General features: G+C 36.3%; 3 protein-coding genes across 3 annotated transcripts; 2 read left to right on the top strand and 1 right to left on the bottom strand.

Moving 5' to 3' along the window:
* The first annotated feature begins 2478 nt into the window (after positions 1-2478).
* LOC145914710 (paired box protein Pax-6-like) lies at positions 2479-6178 on the top strand. Its single transcript, XM_083002533.1, has 10 exons — positions 2479-2602; positions 2927-3092; positions 3177-3357; positions 3427-3604; positions 4710-4820; positions 5005-5087; positions 5161-5314; positions 5370-5462; positions 5621-5851; positions 6026-6178. Exons 1-10 carry the CDS (start codon positions 2500-2502, stop codon positions 6151-6153), a joined length of 1428 nt encoding a protein of 475 aa, XP_082858659.1. The 5' UTR covers positions 2479-2499; the 3' UTR covers positions 6154-6178.
* Positions 6179-6200: 22 nt separating this feature from the next.
* LOC145914709 (cytosolic phospholipase A2-like) lies at positions 6201-13303 on the bottom strand. The gene is made up of 21 exons (XM_083002532.1): positions 13022-13303; positions 12579-12622; positions 12437-12518; positions 11905-12059; positions 11657-11770; positions 11560-11597; positions 11370-11499; positions 10722-10858; positions 10530-10661; positions 10029-10122; positions 9853-9970; positions 9651-9787; positions 9237-9354; positions 8895-9018; positions 8633-8692; positions 8191-8356; positions 8018-8129; positions 7779-7960; positions 7521-7707; positions 7143-7294; positions 6201-7022 (listed from the first exon to the last, which is right to left on the bottom strand). The coding sequence occupies exons 1-21, from the start codon at positions 13269-13271 to the stop codon at positions 6858-6860; spliced, it is 2697 nt and encodes an 898-aa protein (XP_082858658.1). The 5' UTR covers positions 13272-13303; the 3' UTR covers positions 6201-6857.
* Positions 13304-18971: 5668 nt separating this feature from the next.
* LOC145914230 (SREBP regulating gene protein-like) lies at positions 18972-20975 on the top strand. The gene is made up of 5 exons (XM_083002026.1): positions 18972-19189; positions 19378-19509; positions 19848-19945; positions 20478-20610; positions 20668-20975. The coding sequence occupies exons 1-5, from the start codon at positions 19064-19066 to the stop codon at positions 20815-20817; spliced, it is 639 nt and encodes a 212-aa protein (XP_082858152.1). The 5' UTR covers positions 18972-19063; the 3' UTR covers positions 20818-20975.
* The last annotated feature ends 65 nt before the right edge of the window (positions 20976-21040 follow it).

The raw sequence follows: 21040 nt of genomic DNA, 5'->3' as shown, positions 1-21040 counted from the left end.
ATGGATTAATTGACTGGCAGATAGTTCACCGAGGACAGAAAACATGACAAAATACTCAATAATGCAAAACGCTTTGCATATTGGTCAATTGTTATCATTTAAAAAGTATGTCTAGAAAACTTAAAAATGTAGTTGTGTTAATGCCACCATATGGTGAATAATCAACCATAATTATGCGACTAGTATAAAAATGTACCCTATAAAAACAGGAGCTTTGGCATCATGGAGGAAAATTAGTAGTAAAAGTTATAGGCTACTTTGCAACAGCCACACAGCAAACCATTTCGAGTCATTCATAGAATGCAAAAATCAGGTAAATAGACAACACTACCTTATATTGTAGGCCTATCTTAAAAACATGTAGTTTGATATCTTTATAATTTGAAATAATTGGAAATTAGCAATGTGTTTAACTCAAATTTGTATCCCTTGCCAGTACGCTTTATTTTAAGACACTATAGGAATGATTAATTATAAGGCCGGGTCCACACTCACGCTTTGCGCCGGCGGATTCTTTGTTTGTTTCATTATACGCCGGCGTGCGGGCGTACGCTCGGGACAATGAAACAAACAAAGAATCCACCGGTGTGTGGACCCGGCCTAACATGGTACTGATATAACGATTAATTAAATATGTTGTTTTTATATGATGTTTTGGCGTCTTTTTAATGTTATTCTTGCCGATTGCTAAATTCTGCGATATAAATAGGCCTATGAGTAGACCTTCCAATTGCCTGTCAGCAGCAGCTAGTTTGTGATGAACCTGTACAACAAAGTTTGGGCCCTAAGGTAATAAATTCCTCAAATATATCTAATTTAAATTCAACAAAACAAAAATTTATTGTATAACTAACTGCAAATTTCCAATGGCGCCGTAACTAAAAATTTTACAAATATTGTTGTATGGATTTTGTGGTCAAAAGCGTAAACCCATTTAATTCATGACAATAAAAAATGCTATACCTATATACATTTGAACGACGTCACTAAAGTTTCGAGACAAAGTATCAATACAATTCCTATAATGATGATTTATTTTCAGCTGTGGCCAGTTTTATTTGAAAAGAGAATTTATTCAAAGTATTTTTTTTATTGTTATGAATTAAATGGGTTCACGCTTTTGACCACAAAATCCATTGCAAGCGATAAAATCCCCGACATTCACAGCACGCTGCGGTTTTGTTTTATTCCCAATCCATGGTTTTACTAATTGTCTCTAATAGGCATTGTTTCACAGCGGCATCATTAACGTTGCCGCCGGTTGAAAGGCGCGTAGAGCGCTCGCCATAGCGCGACGTTACTCGGCGTTCTTCAACCTCTTTCCCACGCACTGTGGCGTTCTTTTATTGCGTCACATTTAAATCTCGGACTCCGATGAGAAGAACGTAGAAAAAATCGACTACGGGTAAAGTTGTCCTGTACAACTGTGATTTTTTGTTAATGACGGTTCACCTCACACGAATGTGCGTAGGTTACCGAATGTTGGTAAATCTCAAAGTTAATTTATTGCCAGGTTCTTAGCTTTATAGAACCACAAAGTTCTTGTTTATTAGTTGGTTGATTTTATTTTATAGGAAGGTATATTTAAGACATCAGTATTCTATCATTATACTTTTCCGAAATTATGCTTTTCCCCGTACTTTTGTCGGAAGTTGAGAGTTTACGCAAAATGGCGTCCTCAATGCGAGCGTATATTTTCGAATTATTTTGACAACATGTCAAATTCATGCGCTTTCTCTAAATTTTGGTACAGTTGACGGCCTACGTGTTTGCACAAAAAAAGACCATAAGCAGACTGAGTTTAGTTGTTTAGTTTTGTATATGTTATACGTATCGTGCAAGTCCAAATCGTAATGCTGTCGCTTTTCAGCAACTCAACCCGGTTAAAATCGGCTCCTGCTGCGTTAATTCTCAGGATTTGGTCATAAATAGGAAAGCGCTTTCGTTGCCCATTGTTGGAAACGACCAAAAACATGTGGATTATGTTATTCTGATGGCCGCCATCTTGTGTTAAAATTCATTGTAGTAAGGTATCAGGAAAGAAACAGGCATTTATTTGCAAGAGAGAAATTAAGAGACACGACAGTTGCGCCATTTAAAAATAATATTTCGTTGACACATTTTTTTTGTAAAATGCCCAAATCCAGTGTCTGCGATACGTTCTAATCAAGGAGCCAGTAAACAAATCCCAGGCCTGTAGGTGTTGATTAATGTGTGTTGTTCCGCCTTATTTTCATTTTATTTTATCTTTCGTCCTCAGCCAGTTATATTTAACTGGCATCTGGGTGCCAAAATATTGACCGATTTGCACAGACCTAAGTGTGTGAGCAAATATGGCGTCATTTGTCGACAGACTCAATTTGACTCACCTAATTTCATAAACTGAGATTGTGAGATCGCATCACCGTTTTCTTTTTGTAACTGTTAAGTTTTGTCAAGCTATTAAACAGGTTTTATGTTACAAGGTTCTGCGGCAATTACCAAACATTTTAGTACAATATGGAAAATGCAGAAAATCGCATATCTGGTCATATTTCTTCTGGTTCAACGTTTCATCCAACTACAGTTGCTTTATGTTTTGGAGAGAATCTTTCTCATAAAGGTAATGTATTATAATGAAACACACAGAGATAATAAAAACGTACCTTTTTGAGAATAATTGTACTGGCATAAAAGTAAAAAAACAAATTCGTTTGGTAATTTGAAGTTTGGTGTATTTATGTGTCGTGATTCAATGGGAACAATTACACAGCATGAAACTCGTCCATACAATTGAACTAATTGATTGGAAGGATGTATGTCGCCATAAACTAATTAAAATAGTTATTTTGAAATCCTAAAGGGTCATTGTTCATTGCCAGTTTTAGTACAAATGAATGCATTGAACAAATCAAAGGTTTTTAAACATGCTGTTTCTTGTTTTAAGGACACAGTGGTGTGAATCAACTAGGTGGAATGTTTGTAAATGGTCGTCCTCTGCCAGACAGCATTCGACAGAAAATAGTGGAATTTGCTCATAACGGAGCAAGGCCTTGCGACATTTCACGAATTCTTCAAGTTTCTAATGGTTGTGTCAGCAAAATATTGGCAAGGTAATTTTTTGAAGCAGAATAAAATAAAGTAAACACAATAAACGTAATTAGCACCAGCAAATAATAATTCGATGAAAACGAAAGGTACTACGAGACGGGAACAATTCGACCCAGAGCTATTGGTGGAAGTAAACCCCGTGTTGCCACTCCACAAGTTGTCAACAAAATTGCAATGTACAAACGAGAATGTCCAAGCATATTTGCCTGGGAAATAAGAGATAGGCTGTTGAACGAGGCCGTATGCAACGCGGAAAATATACCTAGCGTAAGTAACCAAACCGACAGATTTGTAAAAAGTTATGTAATCATAAGGACCTATTATATTGTTATGAAGGTATCTTCTATCAATCGTGTTTTACGAAATTTAAATGGAGAAAACAGTCGCACATTTAATGATGGCATTGCATCCAACAAAAGTGGAGTTCCCGATGAGTGGACAAGTACTTCATGGTATGATTCAACAAAACAAAATCATCAAGAAACCGTTGAAAAAAATGCCTCCTGTATGACAGGTGAGCTAAAGCTTTTCTGTACATTTGTAAAATTCAAAAATGTCATTTTCACAGAAAGTATCTCAAATAAATTGTATGAAATGTTTTTTTGTAAACAGAGTATTTGAACCGTCACAAACATTATCATCGATTGATTTACTTGCATATCGATTTTTGGTTTTCAAGTTAAAAGAGCTCGTCTCGGTTTGCGGATATGTCGCGCCGTCAAACTGTCTGCTTAGAATCTCGGCCGCAAATACGATAAGCCAGTATCGAACGGCTCACAGGGGGGATAATAGCCTTGCTTCGTCAACTCCGCAGTGGAAATCATCGTATAGACATAAAAAATCGTTGATATTGGATACTTGCTCAAACTAGTTACTTACGCATGAATAGACAACAAATCAAAAACCTTAACTTAAATGCCACACCTAGTTACAAGTTGACATGGGTGTTTCACGCAAAAAAGGGAATTTACAAATATTTTTTTTTCTCGATAAATAAGCAAATAATTATATTTTACACAGTAAAATATATGGGTGGTAACAAAAAGCGGGGTGAAAAGAGTAAGCTGTGTGCCTTTATTTTTCTATGATTCCGAAAAAACTCTGACCAACACCCTCCATTAAAGCCTTTACCCGAACAAATCCGTGTCTAATAGTGTGAAGATTTTCTCAGTTTTATGTAAAGAGAGACTTGTATGCGATTAACTTTTAAATGGGCACTTTCATACTTGCTTAAACACGGGGACGCTAAAAAATCCAGTTGATCCAACAGTCAAAATAAATCGTGGGCGTCAGTTATAGCAGACCCACTAAACTGTGATATTTTCCACTTTAAGAAAAATACGTGGTTGTTTTCCTTAAGGTAAATTAATTGTTTTTTATGCGTTATGTTTATAATGCATGAATGAACATTGTGCTGACTTTTCTCGCGGAGCTAATTTTCTTTCAATAATTATGGGAATTCGGATTGACCTGATCCCATAGCGAGGGTCGATCTCATTCCCTTAATCCGTGCGCCGTAAAGAAGATTAGACTTTTTCTTTGTAACCCACTCTCACAGAGACTTCACAGTAGTTGTACATAAATACACTTCTTTTATGTAAATTGTATGATGTTTTTAGTGGATGACCAACAGGTAACAAAAGACACCAACGCTCGGCTACAATTAAAACGCAAGTTACAACGAAATCGAACTTCCTTTTCCCAGGACCAAGTGGAAGCTTTGGAAAAAGGTATGGGTGTGTAGTGCATGGCAAAACGATTTTTTAACTGAAAATTTGTTTTGGATGGCTTTCAGTAAACCTTAAAAATAAGTATATTTAACCCCTGTTTCATTCCTTTAATATTTTTAGTTATTGAAAATCTGAGTCTGATATTCCAGCTACGTCTAAAGTGTAATTTTTCTTTGACTTTTAGAATTTGAACGAACTCATTATCCAGATGTTTTTGCAAGAGAACGGTTAGCTGCTAAAATCGACTTGCCAGAAGCTCGAATACAGGCAAGTTACTTACCTGAGAATACAACTAAAAGTTTGCAGTAAATTAAATATTTCAGTTATGTTGTCCAAACAGGTTTGGTTTTCCAATCGACGAGCAAAATGGAGACGAGAAGAAAAAATGCGCCATCAACGCAGTAGCAGCAACAGTATGTCTGAAAACCTTCAATCATCGAACTTTACTATTTCTTCCCACTGCTCTTCAATGCAGCATCATGCACATACCAACAGTAAGTGATTTGGAAACTTTTAGCTTCAGCTTGGTAACCATTTTTTGTCTTTTAGATTCACAAATACTGTCTTATGGCGTTGTTCCTCTTGGCGAATCTTGCACTGATTTTGCAAGTTGTTCCGCGACTAACGCACATTGGCCAGAAAGTATGTATACATTATGCAACTCCTGCAAATTTACAGCGCAAATATTTGTAATTGAACATTACAACAATCATTTACAGTTACGATTTACTTTTTTAATGTTCTAAGCCCCCCAAACGTCTTCACTGTTCATTTAATTCAATCAAAATACTTTTGCATAGATTTGACAAAACATGCCGAAGCTTTGAGTTACAAGTACGGCATTACCCATCATTACGTCAACCACGCAACTCCCTACCAAACATACAATGATGAAACAGCGAACTACTCTCCTTGTCTTACCAACGCCAATCTTACGATAACTCCGAGCAGCATCACACATTCGTCGACAAACACCGGTTGCGATAACAGAATAAACGTATTGAGCGGATCAATAACATCTTTTCCAGCAGGTAGGAAGCATTTGTTGCTGGTGCAAAATGAAGATTTGATAGCGAATCGTATTTATTGTGTTGTTGTTTCTGGTGCCACCAGACATTTCGTTCATCTGGCACAATTAATCGTATTTCCTACTAAATTACATATGATAACAGAAAAAATGAAAATGTTTCTTTGTGTCCATTTAGCCTCACAAGAACATCAGATTCCACCAACACCAGTTTCATTGGATTCAGACGGAAGTCAATCAATAAACTACCAACCTCATACGTTTACACCCGAACACTTGCGATATTGGACGCAAAGTACTCAATAAATATATCTTAGACAAAACTCATTTTCTGAATGGTCATGGACGCAATAAACGGTTTACATTGTTTTTTGTATGATCACACTATTTCCACAGCAACGTGTAAGATTTGTCATGCGGAAATTAACAGGTTGATATGTTTGTAAATAAAATAACTTTGTGCAAAGTTATTTCGGGAACGAGATGAAGAAACATGCAAATTGCATTCGTTGTTATTTTGTACAGAATTTAATTGCTATGTAAACCAAATTTATATTTATTCTTATCTTTGATCAGAAATATCCACTATTAAGAAAAGGGGCAAGGATCCGAAGGTTTTTTCGTTATAAGGTGCCCGGATAAAATGAAAATATAGTAAGGCTTCTGTTTCAAAGCTACAATCATTACCAAAATACAAGAACTACAAAAGAGTTTTTACTAATATATGTACATATTACAAAAGTTCAATGCTTTCAACGATATGCAACATAGAACGAAAATAGCCTAATTTTTGCACGTTTTTAGCACATAGTGCTACATGCGTTGTTGGTGAATGTCTTACTGAGCGATTGCATAAAGCTGGGTTTGTGAGTCGGAATGCAGAATACACACACACGACATACAACAACTGTACATACATCCAACAAAACGTTTTTGTTTGCAGTGTTGTTATTTGCTGGAGAAGTCTATTGTGTTTAGTTAAAACGCCTGCGGGGTTCGCTGGTCAGATATCAGTCGAGTGGTATGTTTCCTGAAGTCATTATCGCCTTTTCCAACGATTGCTTGTTTCTTTCACTCATATGGAAGGAGTTTCGAATGTCGTTCAACGTAATAGAACCTCTAGTTTGTGAGTGACGGCGTAAAGTAACGCAGTGTTTAATTTCTTCCAAAATGGTCTAAAGACGTGAACAAAGAAAAAAAATGGAATTGAAGAAAAACAAAATCAAAAACCTACATACGTGAAAAATAATACTGGGGTTTAACTGTAAGATACAAACGTTCTCGGTATTACATACTTCCGCGTGTAGACGTGTGTTAAATTCCATGAGTGTATTAAGTCGGTCAAATGCTTCGTTGCAGTATTGAAAATTGAATGTCGAGTATGGCGTTTTCGGCTGGTCAAATATACTGAAGTCGCCCCTTTTGTCACTCGATTTTCTGGGAACACCTGTAACCAAGGAAGAGCTGAAGATATTTCCCAAAAAATAACAAGGTTTGAAACCAGCATAGCCAAACTGTGCTGTAAAATGCAATGATTAAGCATAACCAGAAACTTTCCGTAAGGGGTACGTCTATAATACAACATGTCATCAAATCTAAAAAGGTTCACATGACCATGAAATGGGGAAAATTAGAATTTAATAGCAATTTTCATCATGCGGCACGCTTTAAACCTGGTGCTGAGAACTTCCTGAACTGCTCGTTGCAAAGAACGAAATGGATGATGATTGGTGCACGATCATCCGATTCGTCTCTGAACACATAACATTCTTTCATACCCTGTTCAGCAAAAACAGATCTGTCGATTTTAGGAAACGGCAGGTGATGCATCCGCGCCCATTTTTCGGCGAGAAGTATTTCCTATAAATAGGTAAAGGTTAAGTTTTTTTCCAAAAAGTTCATGGTTTTAAATTACGCAAAAGTAAACATACTTTAAAAGGTTCGTCGCTATCCTTTGGCCGACCACTGAAATCAAACGATATTATCAAGTCAATCGCCCGTTGGGGTCGCAGGATGACAGGGTAGGGAGAGTTGAATGTGAGACCGGAATCAACCAAGTGGACTTTTTTTCGCCTGACTTCCATGGGTTCGTGGATCTTTTGAAACTCTCCATCTAACAATAAGTATGATACATAACGCCAATTTTAAAAGTTTTTGTACGTGTACCAACCTTCAGCAATTGTTGATTTAATGACGGGGGTGAATGGGGAAAGTGGATATGTCCGATTCAAAGATAAACCTCGCATGTAGTTTAGAATTTTTCCTGCGCGGTTATCACGGGACTAAAAAAAACAGTACTTGCAAGAACAATGGGGTTATTACTGAAAAAGCAACTTCTCAAACCTCCATAAAATGTGATCCAAACATGCCGGATACAAGGGAGCTAAAAAATCCTTTTTGCTTTGGGTCTTTGTTTTCAGGCTCTTCAGGTATTTCTGGTGGCGTGTTTGCTTGGGCACCACCAAATCCAAACCAACTGGCAATCAAACTCGGGCGTTTTGCATCTTGTCTACATACAAAGCAGTGCACGTGGCAAAACATTGCAAAAATGTAACAAAAGCAATCAGAAAATATGCAGAAAACATGCAACCAAACCATTAAAAATACTGAAATAAAGTGTTTATCCATACCATGCAGTTAAACATGTTTATTTAAATGCATTTGCCTGCAAAACTGTATATCATTTATTCGTTTAATTTGATTGTATAAAATTTTTATATCCTCTTTTATAATTTTGGTTTTTAATATTAAACAAATAGAATTTATCAAGTGTAACGAATGGTACCTTTTCGAGGAAATCGGTTCTTCAGGCATTAATCCAAACCAAGTATTTCTTCGCTGTCGTCTGTCATTAATTTCCGATAAAGTACAACGAATAAATCATGTTTATTCGTGTACAAAAATATTTAATATAACAATATAGAAATATTTTTTTCAAAAATGCTTCAAAGAAAGCTTTAAATTATAGTGTTTTTTAAACAAATATAAATGAGATCATGCAGCGCAAAATACAGTTTTGTTCAGTCGTTAAAAAGTGAATTACTGACTCTGAATCTTCTGGAAATTCCTGATAAGCATCAGAATATTCCTCTTCGTCTTCATCTTCGTCGTCGCTAAAATCTTCGTCACTATCTTCATCCACCACGTTCATTTGATTTTTTAACGTGTGATCTAAAAGTGTAATGAATGTTGAAAAGTGTGATATTGAATCATTCAGTCTGCCAAAATGTTTCAATGTTTGGTAAAAAAATACCAAGAAAACAAATCTCAAACAGTAATTAACACGCATTGTATTACACATGTCCAAAGTATAACCGACAAATAAAGCATTGTACGCGTTGTTCAAACTTAACTTAAATTCGGTGAAATATCACATATGCAGACCTTACCTAGTTCTTTTTCAAGTTCTTGTCGGAAATCTTCGTTTTTTGAATCCGCCTTATCTAAACCTTTGCTTTTCTCCACCAGTCGATTAAAAAGTATTGAAAATGCACTTCCCCATATACCCTGAAAAATGTTTATGCTTGTTTAATTGACCACCAACATAATTATTAACTGTGCAGTGGTGTCCATAATTAATTTCTGAAACACGGCAAGGGATGTTAAAGTGCGATGGTGTACACATATATTTGTTCTGTTACAATTGTCACGAGGCATGATGTTTTCATTAAATGTACATGTTCTTTGCCAGAAGCTATTTTTTTTTGTACTGGCCATTACTGCTACTTAAGGAATATTCGTGCATGCAATCAAATTATTTGTTAGGCTTGCACTCACCATCAAAAAATGGCCTATTTACTCACCATCAAAAAATGAAGGGGGCTTTCCTCAAATTCTCTAGCCACAACTCCCATATAAAACTTACTCCCAAAATACTTTGTGTTCATAAACGCTCCGTATTTCGCCATTCCGATTTCATACGGACTAAATTCTATCCAATCTGTTCAAAAATTTGTTACACAAACGCTAGATGTAATCCCAAAAATCGACCATATTTTTGCATACCATGAAAAGTCATTGCTGACATATTTGGGCGAACGTGCAGACAAGTCATTAAAGGCATCGGGAGTTTTCCGTTTTCAATTTTGTTGCGAAAGTTTGACAGTTTTGCTGTTTCCATTTTCTAAAAAACATTACAAAAGTAAAGAATAAATACATAGGATTACATAGTTTGCACTGACCTGCGATCCGAGCAAGGTTTGGCCAATAAGAAGGCCAAAAAAATCGGTAAAAGTAACCGGTTGACCAGATTTCATTTTTGCCCGAAGCCTATGACTAAATATGATAAAAAAAACTGTGAATTGCAGGAAACTGAAAAACTATTTTGTTTTTTTGTTGGTTCAAAATCTGTGCCGTTTGTCCACGGATTTTAGGGTAGGATTTTCGAAGGCACAAGCCCAGAAAGAAAGGGAAATAGAATGTCCTGCAAACCAAAGTAATCGAAGTATACTATGTCCACAAAGCAACAAATGGCGAAGTAGCCGAGTCGCACCTCCCCATATACGTAACTGCCAAAGGCAGCCAACTTTAAAACCAATGTGAAAGTTTTAAGATACAAACCCGCGACAGAAATGTAAGATACAAACCCGCGACATCGTAGCTATGAGCAAAGTTTTAAACACACATTTTCATTTTTACACCAAGTTTTACAACTACAAATTCACATCACATCGTGGAGTTACCTGTATCTCATTAAACACTCGGGCCGAAGCAGCCAAAATGGACTTGACTGAATGTTTGTCCGTATTTCTTCATTTATAATTTCGGGTCCTTGTTCCGGAAATTGATCGTGTGCGTACAGGGTAGCCAGGTACCTGGGCACATGTTTGCATGAAAACAGAAAACCTTGTATGACATATGCATTGTTTTATTACCATGAGGAACCAGACAAGCCAGCCACATATGTTGCACAGTCAAGTATGCCCATATCATGAAGAGCTTTCATTGCCCCAGAGTATCCAGTTACTGCTCGAAAACCTCCTCCGGAACCAATTACAGCAACCGTAGGTGTCTAAACGATCACATAAACGTTAGTACAACAGGTGCAGAGTTTTATGCCAACTGTCAATCAACAACTACAACACACCACAAACAGTTTCAGACTTTGTGTTTAAAAAGTTCATTTTTTTTCTTCAAATTAAATTATTTGTAGACGCATTGGGCTTTGCGTAAAAAAAACAACCAAGGCAATGAACTGCTTCGACAACAAAGGACCGTAAAAGGTTACGAGGCTCTAAACGTCTCATTAAATCAAAATGTTTTACATCAACTACAGACAAATTTTGCAACATCAATCTATGTTTAGCCCAGAAATCACATCACATCACAACAAAACCAATTATAAAATTTAAGTCCAACAAGTTGTTGTGATATGCAGTCGTATGCTGACAAACAATTGGGTGTAGTGTTTTTGTATAATTCACTTCATCGCTTTCAATTTGGTTGAATAATGTGTTGTAAATGTATGTGTCAGGTCCAGCAGGCCAAATGTCAACAGACAGATATTTACTGTCGAGAACTACCTCTCGAATCGAGCGAGGCCCAGCAACCATGACGCGTCGCATTGCCTCAAACACGGAGCGCTTTCGTGCGGAACGAAATTCTTTTTCCTCAGGACAAAGAGCAAGGCTGTACCTGATGTCTGATTCGTACCTGAATTTTTAATGGAAGCTAAGTTTTAAGGTTTTGTTGGCAAAAGGTGTCAAGTTTTACTTGTATGTCTTGGTAAACTCGATATCGACTTCCGACGTCTGTCAAAAACATTTAAAAATTAATTTAAAGTTGTACCTTTTAAACAATAAAAAATCACCTCATTAAAGCTAAATGTTTTCAACACTGTTTTCTCCAAAGGTATTTGACCCACATCAAACTCCACTGAGCCCATTTGTTCATCGATTGCATAGTTCGCATCCATTAATCTGATCTATGGAGAGAAAACAGCAGTCTTTTAAGACTGTTAAATTATAATTTAACATAGTTTACTGTACAAAAATGCAAAACGTCGTAACAAATCAACAGTATTGTCAGAAGTGCCTTTTCGTATTATACAAGTTTTACCTCAGCAATAATGTGCTTGTCCAAATAAGGCGGCAAAAGATAGGTAAGCTCTTCATTCCATTCTGGGTTGGGTTCATTATCTATGTGTTTAGTACGTTTTCGTCCATCTGGGGCATCGCGAATATGTATGAGCACATATGGATCCGGCGTGTCAACTGAAAACGTTACAGTTCAAGCAAAAGTTTTCATCGTACATATTTTGCATTTTTTACACAGAAGCAATTTGTCCACCATTACCTGCTTTGACGAAACACACAGACCATAGTAAATGACTCGCTACATACTGGGCATAAAAAACAAGAAAGCTGTTGACGATTTCGGCGTTAACGTAAATGTGTTTGTAATTGCTCCATTGTATATAAGGGTTACTGCCAGACAGGCCTTAGTGTTTGAACCAAACTTGAGTGTAATTGGGTTGTGTTAATAGTTTTGGGGTCAAGAGAAAACACAGTTTGACGAAGTGTTTGGGCGCGAGCATTTTAAGAACTACTGAGCGTGTACGTTTGCCCTGAAAGATTATGATGACACTTACGAATATCTCCAAATCTTCCTTTAGAAATGTTTCGCCCCTGTAGCACGCGGGATTTCAACAAATGACATGGAGCATGTTCAACCTGTGAATCAATGGTAGGTATATAAAATGCCTTATTCTTAACGATAGGGCAAATGTGTACCTCAAAAAATTGGAAAGGGTCAGTTTTGTCTCCTGTATGACGCACTGAAAAACACCGAACGATGGGTATAGGGTAAAATATTGAGTCAATAGTGACACAAATCTTATGAAACCCACACCATGTAAATGTTAAGTTGTCAAAGATAAAGTTAGTTCCCTCAATTACAAATAACATAATACCGTAGAATTATAATATTATCAAGCCAGTTTTGCAGTTAATAACACCTTGGGAGCGAAATAGTTTTATTGCTAAAGCACATCTTGAGTGTGGCTAAAATAACACATACCAAAACTGTTCGTCACGCTTCGACTATAATGAAAGAAGATTTTCAGACTGGAGGGATTAACGCAGAGAAAAGTACCGGTACATCTTTTTTACTATGTGCACTGCCACATTTGCTAGTAAGTTTTGTAAAACTTCCATATGGCAAATTTGTTACTTACATATGCCTCGCTGTTCTGCTTCAAGCCTGAAGCTTCCAAGCTTTATTGCGGTATCCTCAATTTCCTTTTGTTGCTCGTTTTGTGTGCCTGGTGTAACTTGTTTATGTTTAGTTGCGTTGGTGCGAGTTAACCTTCTTCCATTGTCACTTTCAGTATCAAGGTTTTTCTGTTCCAGGCCTTCAGACCCCAAACTTCCATCTTCTTTTTTTGTTGCTTCTGATTGTGGAAATTTAAATACACGCACAGACATTGTTTGGTATTCAACCTGTTGTTGAAAATCAGCTTTACATAATAGCTCGAGGCCGTACATATTATAAAGGTTCGCAAATACTACTGACTGCATCACAGTCAATCATGCAATATATTTGTTCAACGAAACTGTATTTTATCAATCAATCAACTGAAAACTGCAACGGAACTCGACTATTTGCTGTGCACACCACCATATTTTGGCGATTCAAACCTACCAATTAAACCAAAAAACACTGCATGGCTGCCACTGCTACTGCACTCACAGTTGTTTCCGATACGCAATGACTCTCTCTTCGTCCGCCCGTTTTCATTAGCTAAAACACGTGCAGTGATTTATCCGGTTACTTTACCAGAAAACGTATGGCATGAAATGCTACACCTGAAGCAGGATCATTGCTCGTTTTTCTATCGGTGGCCCTAAACCACGCACTTTTTTCTCGTGCTTTTTTGCGCAATCTCTGAAGTACCAGTCTGCGGAACATGTTTTTACGCATCGAATTAAGAGATGTTCTTTTACTTCACACACCCTTATGCAGCCTATATAGTTTACCTTAAGCCTATTCTGGCTGCATTCCTATACTACTAGCCAAAATATGTGATGCAAACAATGATATGCACTTACTTACCAACAACTCGGGATACAGCATTCAAAGGAAACTGTGACGTAACAATCTGTGGTGACAAAACAAGCGTGATGGATAGCAATACTGTTTAGTTACTGTACCTTTAGACTGCCATTAGCCGTCTACCTTCGAGCCTTCGCATATTGCAAACATTGCTTTGTAAAATAAGAAACTATAACCTTTTAAGTGTCAGTGAACCTGACAAGAAGAGGCAGAATTAAGTTATCAACACTTTGTCAAGCAATAATATTTTGGCCAGGCGTCACAATAAAAAGGCACGTTTACAAAAGTCGTTTCAGCACCACACATCACGTTTTCGAGATGAAGGCTTCCTGGTGGCTTTCTCGATGCGTGAAAGTTTCTCACGATGCTTATAATACTATTGCACAACAAGTATATGTTCTGTAATACCATGTCATTGTGTACACGTTTCCTCTAAAATGCTTTAAAGTTGATAGAACAAACCGAACCAAAACAGCATGATACAGAACCGCTGTTATCATATCCGGGAAGTTCTTTGAAAGAGAATGCCTAAATTTTAAAAACAAGTGTAACTGAATTTGAGGAAGCGAGGCGAAACCAATCATATGGACAACCATTAGAGTCTCTTCGTTTAAACTCTAGTTTGACAAGCACGAACAGGTTATTTGATTTTTTTCACAAAATTCTAGTCACGCTCTTGTAAATAATTTCAATCAATCTAGGGAACTAAGAATTACCTTCCATGCTGATTGGGCGAAAACATTGATTTCAAAACTTGCTTCCCTTTTTTCCATTAACCCTTGTGTTGTGTTGTTATTAAACAAAGTTTGGTATGATATTTTTGAAACTTTTTTCGAAAAAACTTGAGTATAGGCTATGTGTTGTACGCACCTAATGCACCGGGTCACAAAGTTTTCGTCAAACTTGATCCACATATAAGTCTGTGTAAAATTAAATTCTGTGCGAATTTAATGGTTAAGGTGCAAACCTGTTATTTGTGGTTATATATTTGAGTTGAAAGCGTTAGTATCCACACATATTTCTATGTTACACAGGCTTATATGTCGATCAAGTTTGGAGAAAACTTTGTGACCCGGTGTAGTAGTATCTTCCCGCTTTCGGTGGAATTATATTGTGCTTATTTCGTTTGTGAAAATTTTCTGAAAATTGTTTTTAACCAAAGCCTTGCAATGGTATATTAGTGTGGTTGGGACCTCGAATTTGTGAAAAGAATTATGAGCGAAAAAGTGTAAATTTGAATTACGTTTATGATTAATATTCAGTCGGTAGATACACATTTCCTTCGTCACTTGACTTAATAGGTATGGTTTGAATGGTATTTAAACAAGCTTTCAAATGGTATAGGTGTAGTTGGGGCCGCGGATTTGTAGATGAAGTTATGATCAATCCACGAGAATGCATTTTATTGACCAGAGGGACAAAAAAATTGCCAGTTAACAAACCTATGGGCGCGGGTAACTTGGCCATCTTGCGGGGTATCGACTTGATTTGTTTACACGTAATAGATCATAAGCTTTCACGTAATAGATCATAAACTTTCCAACGATATAAAAATTGGAAAACAATCATATTAATATTCTAATATAAATATGATATGCTATATCATAAGTATCATCATAGGCGTCGATTTTTTAACGTTTTGTAAAATATTAAGGGTGACCTTCCGCCTTAAACATAGGCAAACGACGCAAATTCCGTTTCGTGTCACTTTGTTTTTACACCGAACCATGTTTTTGTAGCACTAAGTTTTAAACACTTTTATTACGGACACCCTTACTGAAAGCGGCACATTTTTGTTTCACTCGGTCTATTGCAGATGTAGTTATGCCGATTCTTACCAATTGAATTCTTACCATTATGAATGCCGATTCTTACCAATATGCTGCAACAACTGCTGCGCTGCGTAACAATCCACAAGACACTTGTATTTGTCATGATTGTGACGGTGATAATAAAGGTATTTTGAAACTAACTTAACGCATAGTATAATGTATGTGGTTTTTCTGGCAATCATTTTTAATTTAAACGAAATCCAGGGGTGACAGCACACACGTTGTCACCCCTGTTTGTTTGTGAGGGCTGACATGTCACATGTCAGTAACGTTGATTACCGCATCAATCCTTGAAGACAAATATTCTTTAGCGTCCATTGTGTCTTATAATATTTTTACGAGAAAAAAACGCAAAAATTGTTAAATTTGAGGAATATTAACCATACGCCCCATACGCCCCATACGCCCCATACGCCCTTAAACGCTATAGCTCTACGCGCTGATCGTTCGTACACATTACGGCCATAAAACCTTGCACAGCACAGCATAGCGAGGAACTCGGTACGGAAAATGGTCTCGTTAAGGCCTTGTACAAGGGCGCAAAATAAACAAGAGAATGCGTCGCTTTTCTGGAGAAAGAGACCTTTGAGTCGCCTTAAATACTGTTTCTGAATATGAGTTGCGTAATTTGCCATAACGTGCGCATATGCGGTATAGAATCTTGAATTTACACCACATTTTTTGGTTTGTTTACATTATTTAGGTAAGTTTACGATAATATGAGACCGAAATCACAAATCAAATTGTTGCTTTGGTTTTAGGCGAAAATTGTAATCAAATTACAATTTTACCACACCTACTTTGCGAGTTATTAAAATCATTTACACGGAAACTTACAATAGGTGTTAAAATACCCTATAATCTCCCGATCAATATTGTCAAAATTTCTATAACACTGGACGAGGCTATAAGTCTTGGCTGCGGCCATATTTGTTTGATACTGCAAGGGATATAGAAACAGTCGTCGTGCGTTTTTATCAAAATAAAAACAAAAACTAAATTAAATATGCATTACCATGCTCTGGTAATAAAACGTTTGTGTCATTTTGCATTGCAAACAGCCTATATAATTGTCAGTCCTTGGGGGGTTGTTACACATTATTTTACTCTGTTACGCAGGACAGAGTTCGAGAAGGGCATTTTCCAACCAAGAAAGTCTTTTCCATATAAATACAGAGATGTGGCCTGTAGCTTAGCTATCTCTCAAAAGTTGAAAGTTGTGATATAAATTTCTAAGTTTTTCTTACCTTCTAAGTTTTTTTCTTTTCATTAAAATAAAGCAATAAAACAACTACAGACCTATTTGTTTATTCACAAAACTATGAAGAACGAAATGATACAAAAAGACAAATGAGAGTTAACCAACCACAAAAAAATTAATCACACCAATACAATGCAATATCCCCTCAGAATGTTACGAATACAAAATCAAAAAACAATTTTTATTGCAAAATAATGCCAACAGCAAATATGCCCTGTGAATGTAGAATGTAGTTTTTCTCCAAGACCTTTTTGATCTGAAGATTCAATAGCACAGGAACAGGATGTGATGCGAACATGGGTTCATTTCATAAGTTTTAAAAACACAACAATTTATAGTGTAAAATATTGTTGCTTTACAACACTTTTTTTGCAAGTTCTACTCTTAGCAGGCTACACCAATTTCTCTGCAACTTTGGGTTCTGTTGCCAAAGCATATGTTTGGGTAGCTCACTTAAGTAAAACATAAACCCAACTTTAATAAATACATAAAGTAAGTTTGTTTTTAAAGCAAAACTGTAAAATACCTATGAATCACTTTCATCTTTTTACCATATTCTTCACCTGTCTTGGAACTGCCAAGTGTATTTTACAATTCCTGGTGAAGAGTTGGTCAGATTTTATGGTACCATACCATTTTTCAGCACTAAAGTTTTCTTGTCGCTGTGCCCCAAAATGTAACTATACCAACTTGAATATTTTGCTTGACGATTTTTAACGGAGAAAGATGTCAAGCTGTAACAGCTTTCGGCAACATATATGGTATCCGGCCATAGTTGTTTTGAGTTTTCATGCAAAAAGACTTTTGAAAGTCCCGGTGCGAAGCAGGTCTCAAACCAAAAGTCCCGGGAGCTAAGCTAACTATAGCTAAAGGTTTCGATAAAAACAGCTGCCCAGTTGAAATAAAAACGTAAAACTGCGACCAGCATACAGTGCGACTTTACGCAAAGCCGATCATGTAAACGGAGATAGTACCATGACTTAAAAGTCCCGGGACTGATAAGTCCCGATCATGTAAACAGACCTTATAGCGAGCTCGCCGGGTGTGCTCATCATGCGAGAGGGGGCTGTAACGTTACGGCCAACATAGGTAAGCGTCCAAGATCAGTAAACTGGACAAAATCGGTAACCTAAACACGCGACTGCAGCGGCAAACAGGGAGGGTACATATTTTCATCCAAGGGGGGAAATTGAAATCATTTACTCTATACCTTGCACTGTGTCCACGATAGGTAAATTTGTTAAACGTTAGAGTAGTCACGCTATACCTTGCACTATGTCCATGATAGGTAAGTTTGTTAAACGTTAAGGTAGTCACGCTATACCTTGCACTATGTCCATGATAGGTAAAGTTTGTTAAACGTTTAACAATTAACGAACTTACCTATGATGGACATAGTGCAATGTATAACGTGACTACCCTAACGTTGAACAAACCTACTTATTGCGTCACAATCCAAGGTATAGCGGGACTACCCTAACAATTAACGAACTTACCTATCATGGACATAGTGCAAGGTATAGCGTGCACTACTCTAACAATGAACAAACTTACCTATCATGGACATAGTGCAAGGTATAGCGTGACTACTCTAACAATGAAGAAACTTACCTTTCATGGACATAGTGCAAGTTATAGCGTGACTACCCTAACAATGAACGAACTTACCTATCATGGACATAGTGCAAGTTATAGCGTGACTACTCTTACGTTTAACAAACTTACCTATCATGGACACAGTGCAAGGTATAGCGTGATTCCCTAACAATTATGTTACCTATCGATGATGCAATACAGGTTAAATGATTTCAATTCCCCCCCTTGGATAAAAATATGTACAATCCCTGTTTGCCGCTGCAGTCACGTGTTTAGGTTACCGATTTTGTCCAATTTACTGATCTTGGACGCTTTACAGCCCGAAATGCATCATGCCGCCCCTGGTATTTTTTAATTGTCTAACCCGAAAGTGGTGCGTTTGAAGTTTTGTCGACTGAAAAAAAATTTTTTTTCACCAGCGTCTCTTTGGTCTTGGCTGTATAGAATTTAGAATATTATGTAGGCGATTTATAAAATGATAAAAAGCTTACGAAAGCGGTGGGTCTTGTTTGCCATATTTTTCACATCACTATTATACTTTATGTACAACATGGTGGAACCACTACCAGAAAGTGTTAACAAAGACCAGATTTTACTACAGGTAAGGTACTTCCTTAAAAATTTGAAATGTACTGCTCTTCTGGCATTCTGTAAAAATACAACCCACCACTAATTATTAGGATGTTATTAGCAATAAGATGCCTGTCCCAAAACAGTTAATTTGATGTGAGTGGAACATATATTTTTTGTTTATTACATGAACATGACAATAAAATCATTTTTCGCCAGGCTTCAGACTATCGGGTAAAGTTGGAAAATGTTCTACATAAACTTAAATGGCACGTTTCAGAAGAAACTGTTGGAAATAATGAAACAAATTTAAACATGGAAAAACCAAAACACTGCCGGAATTCATTACAGGTTTTGCATGTCCTTGCTAATGTTTTTTGGTTTACAGCTTATGACAGTTTAAATAAATTGTAACAACCACAAACTTTCATAAAGAAACACAATTTGATAATTTTGAAACAATGTCTTTTCCTGATAATGAACATAGGTGTGTTTATATTGTAACTCTTATTTGCACCAACATTTTAAATTACTTGCCATAAATTTAAAATATTCTAAAAAACAAGTTCAATGTTTAACTTTGTTTATATCTCACAAACGTTTGTAACAATACAACTATAATGCTTGACGTTGTTTCTGTGCAATATAAAACTGCAACTAATAATTGAATTTACCAATGTGTTGCCAAGGGCAGATCATTACTAGCTGATGATAATGGATATGTGTGCAAAAGAGATGAAGTTTTAATCACTGGTTGCTGCAATCAAGTCAACAATGCAACAATCCGGTTGGTTTTAAATCAAGTTTTTTTTATATGTGTGTACAGCACAAATTAATTTATGTGCCAATTTACTTGCTAAAAATTACTTCAAATTTAGTTAGTATATATATTTACTGAGTGGATACTGATTATAATTAATATTATTGTATGCATTATTAATAATTTAGATGAATGTATATATATGAGGCTGGTGGTGCAATCCAGTTAATTGCATGGTAATCATAAATCTAAACCTAAGCCTTTCTTTGTTAAGGAAACTTAATCAGACAATTTTGCATGGGATTTTACCAATTTATTTGTTCACTTTTACAATGACAATAATAAGGTCATGTCGTTCAATACAATAATCTGGAACAGAGCTTTTAGACTCATGTCACACTTTTACATTCATGAAAGCACATCAAGAGCAATCCCACAGTTAAAGATTGTTTTATTAGGTTTACACAATATAAATACACTAAGAACGTGGTTAACCTAATAAGAATAAGAACATGGTTGACCTAAAAGATTGTTTTACAAGGATTTTTTTTTGTTTAAGGTATCATTGTGCATCTTGTGTGGAATCAAATTGTTGTTCAATTTATGAGCATTGTGTTTCATGTTGCATGGAGCCCAACAAAAGGTCTTTGCTCGAAAAAGTACTTCGTGTGTCTGGTAATTCATTGCATAAGGTAAGTTTGCAACAAATTGAAGATAACCCTGATCTGAAGGCACTACAAATTTTTCAGACCATGTTTCTATCGATACACGACCAGTTTGAATTATGTTTATCAAAATGTCGAACATCATCATCCAGCGTCCAACATGAAAACATGTATAGAAACACAAAACTAAAGTTCTGCTTTGGAAACAACATTCCAGATTTAAAAATAACTTGAATATAATTTCTTTGATGAAGATTTTGTTTTTATCTGCATGAAGATATTAAACAGTGGTAAAATATAATAATATTATGTTTCATGATTGTACTGAAATACTTTTTATGTTGCTATCATGATTTGGAGATATTGCTTTAACATGTCCATCTGAGGTGTTATCAGGATTTTTGTATATCTAGCCTCTTGCTTTACCCAATTGGAATGTTAAAATTTCATTGCATTT

The sequence above is a fragment of the Ascidia mentula genome, chromosome 9 (genome assembly GCF_947561715.1).
Source record: "Ascidia mentula chromosome 9, kaAscMent1.1, whole genome shotgun sequence".
NCBI classification, from domain to species: Eukaryota; Metazoa; Chordata; class Ascidiacea; order Phlebobranchia; family Ascidiidae; genus Ascidia; species Ascidia mentula.
The sequence above is the reverse complement of the archived record's forward strand: the minus strand, read 5'-3'. Positions and strand labels throughout refer to the sequence as shown.

Coding starts and splice junctions, on each gene's coding strand:
- LOC145914709 (XM_083002532.1), bottom strand. CDS start 13,271: ATGTCTGTGCGTGTATTTAAATTTCCACAATCAGAAGCAACAAAAAAA. Junction 12,519..12,578: donor ACCCTTTCCAATTTTTTGAG/GTACACATTTGC, acceptor ATTGATTCACAG/GTTGAACATGCTCCATGTCA. Junction 9,971..10,028: donor AAACCTTGCTCGGATCGCAG/GTCAGTGCAAAC, acceptor AATGTTTTTTAG/AAAATGGAAACAGCAAAACT.
- LOC145914710 (XM_083002533.1), top strand. CDS start 2,500: ATGGAAAATGCAGAAAATCGCATATCTGGTCATATTTCTTCTGGTTCA. Junction 3,358..3,426: donor ACGCGGAAAATATACCTAGC/GTAAGTAACCAA, acceptor ATTGTTATGAAG/GTATCTTCTATCAATCGTGT. Junction 4,821..5,004: donor AGTGGAAGCTTTGGAAAAAG/GTATGGGTGTGT, acceptor TTTGACTTTTAG/AATTTGAACGAACTCATTAT.
- LOC145914230 (XM_083002026.1), top strand. CDS start 19,064: ATGATAAAAAGCTTACGAAAGCGGTGGGTCTTGTTTGCCATATTTTTC. Junction 19,190..19,377: donor AAGACCAGATTTTACTACAG/GTAAGGTACTTC, acceptor ATTTTTCGCCAG/GCTTCAGACTATCGGGTAAA. Junction 20,611..20,667: donor CTGGTAATTCATTGCATAAG/GTAAGTTTGCAA, acceptor CAAATTTTTCAG/ACCATGTTTCTATCGATACA.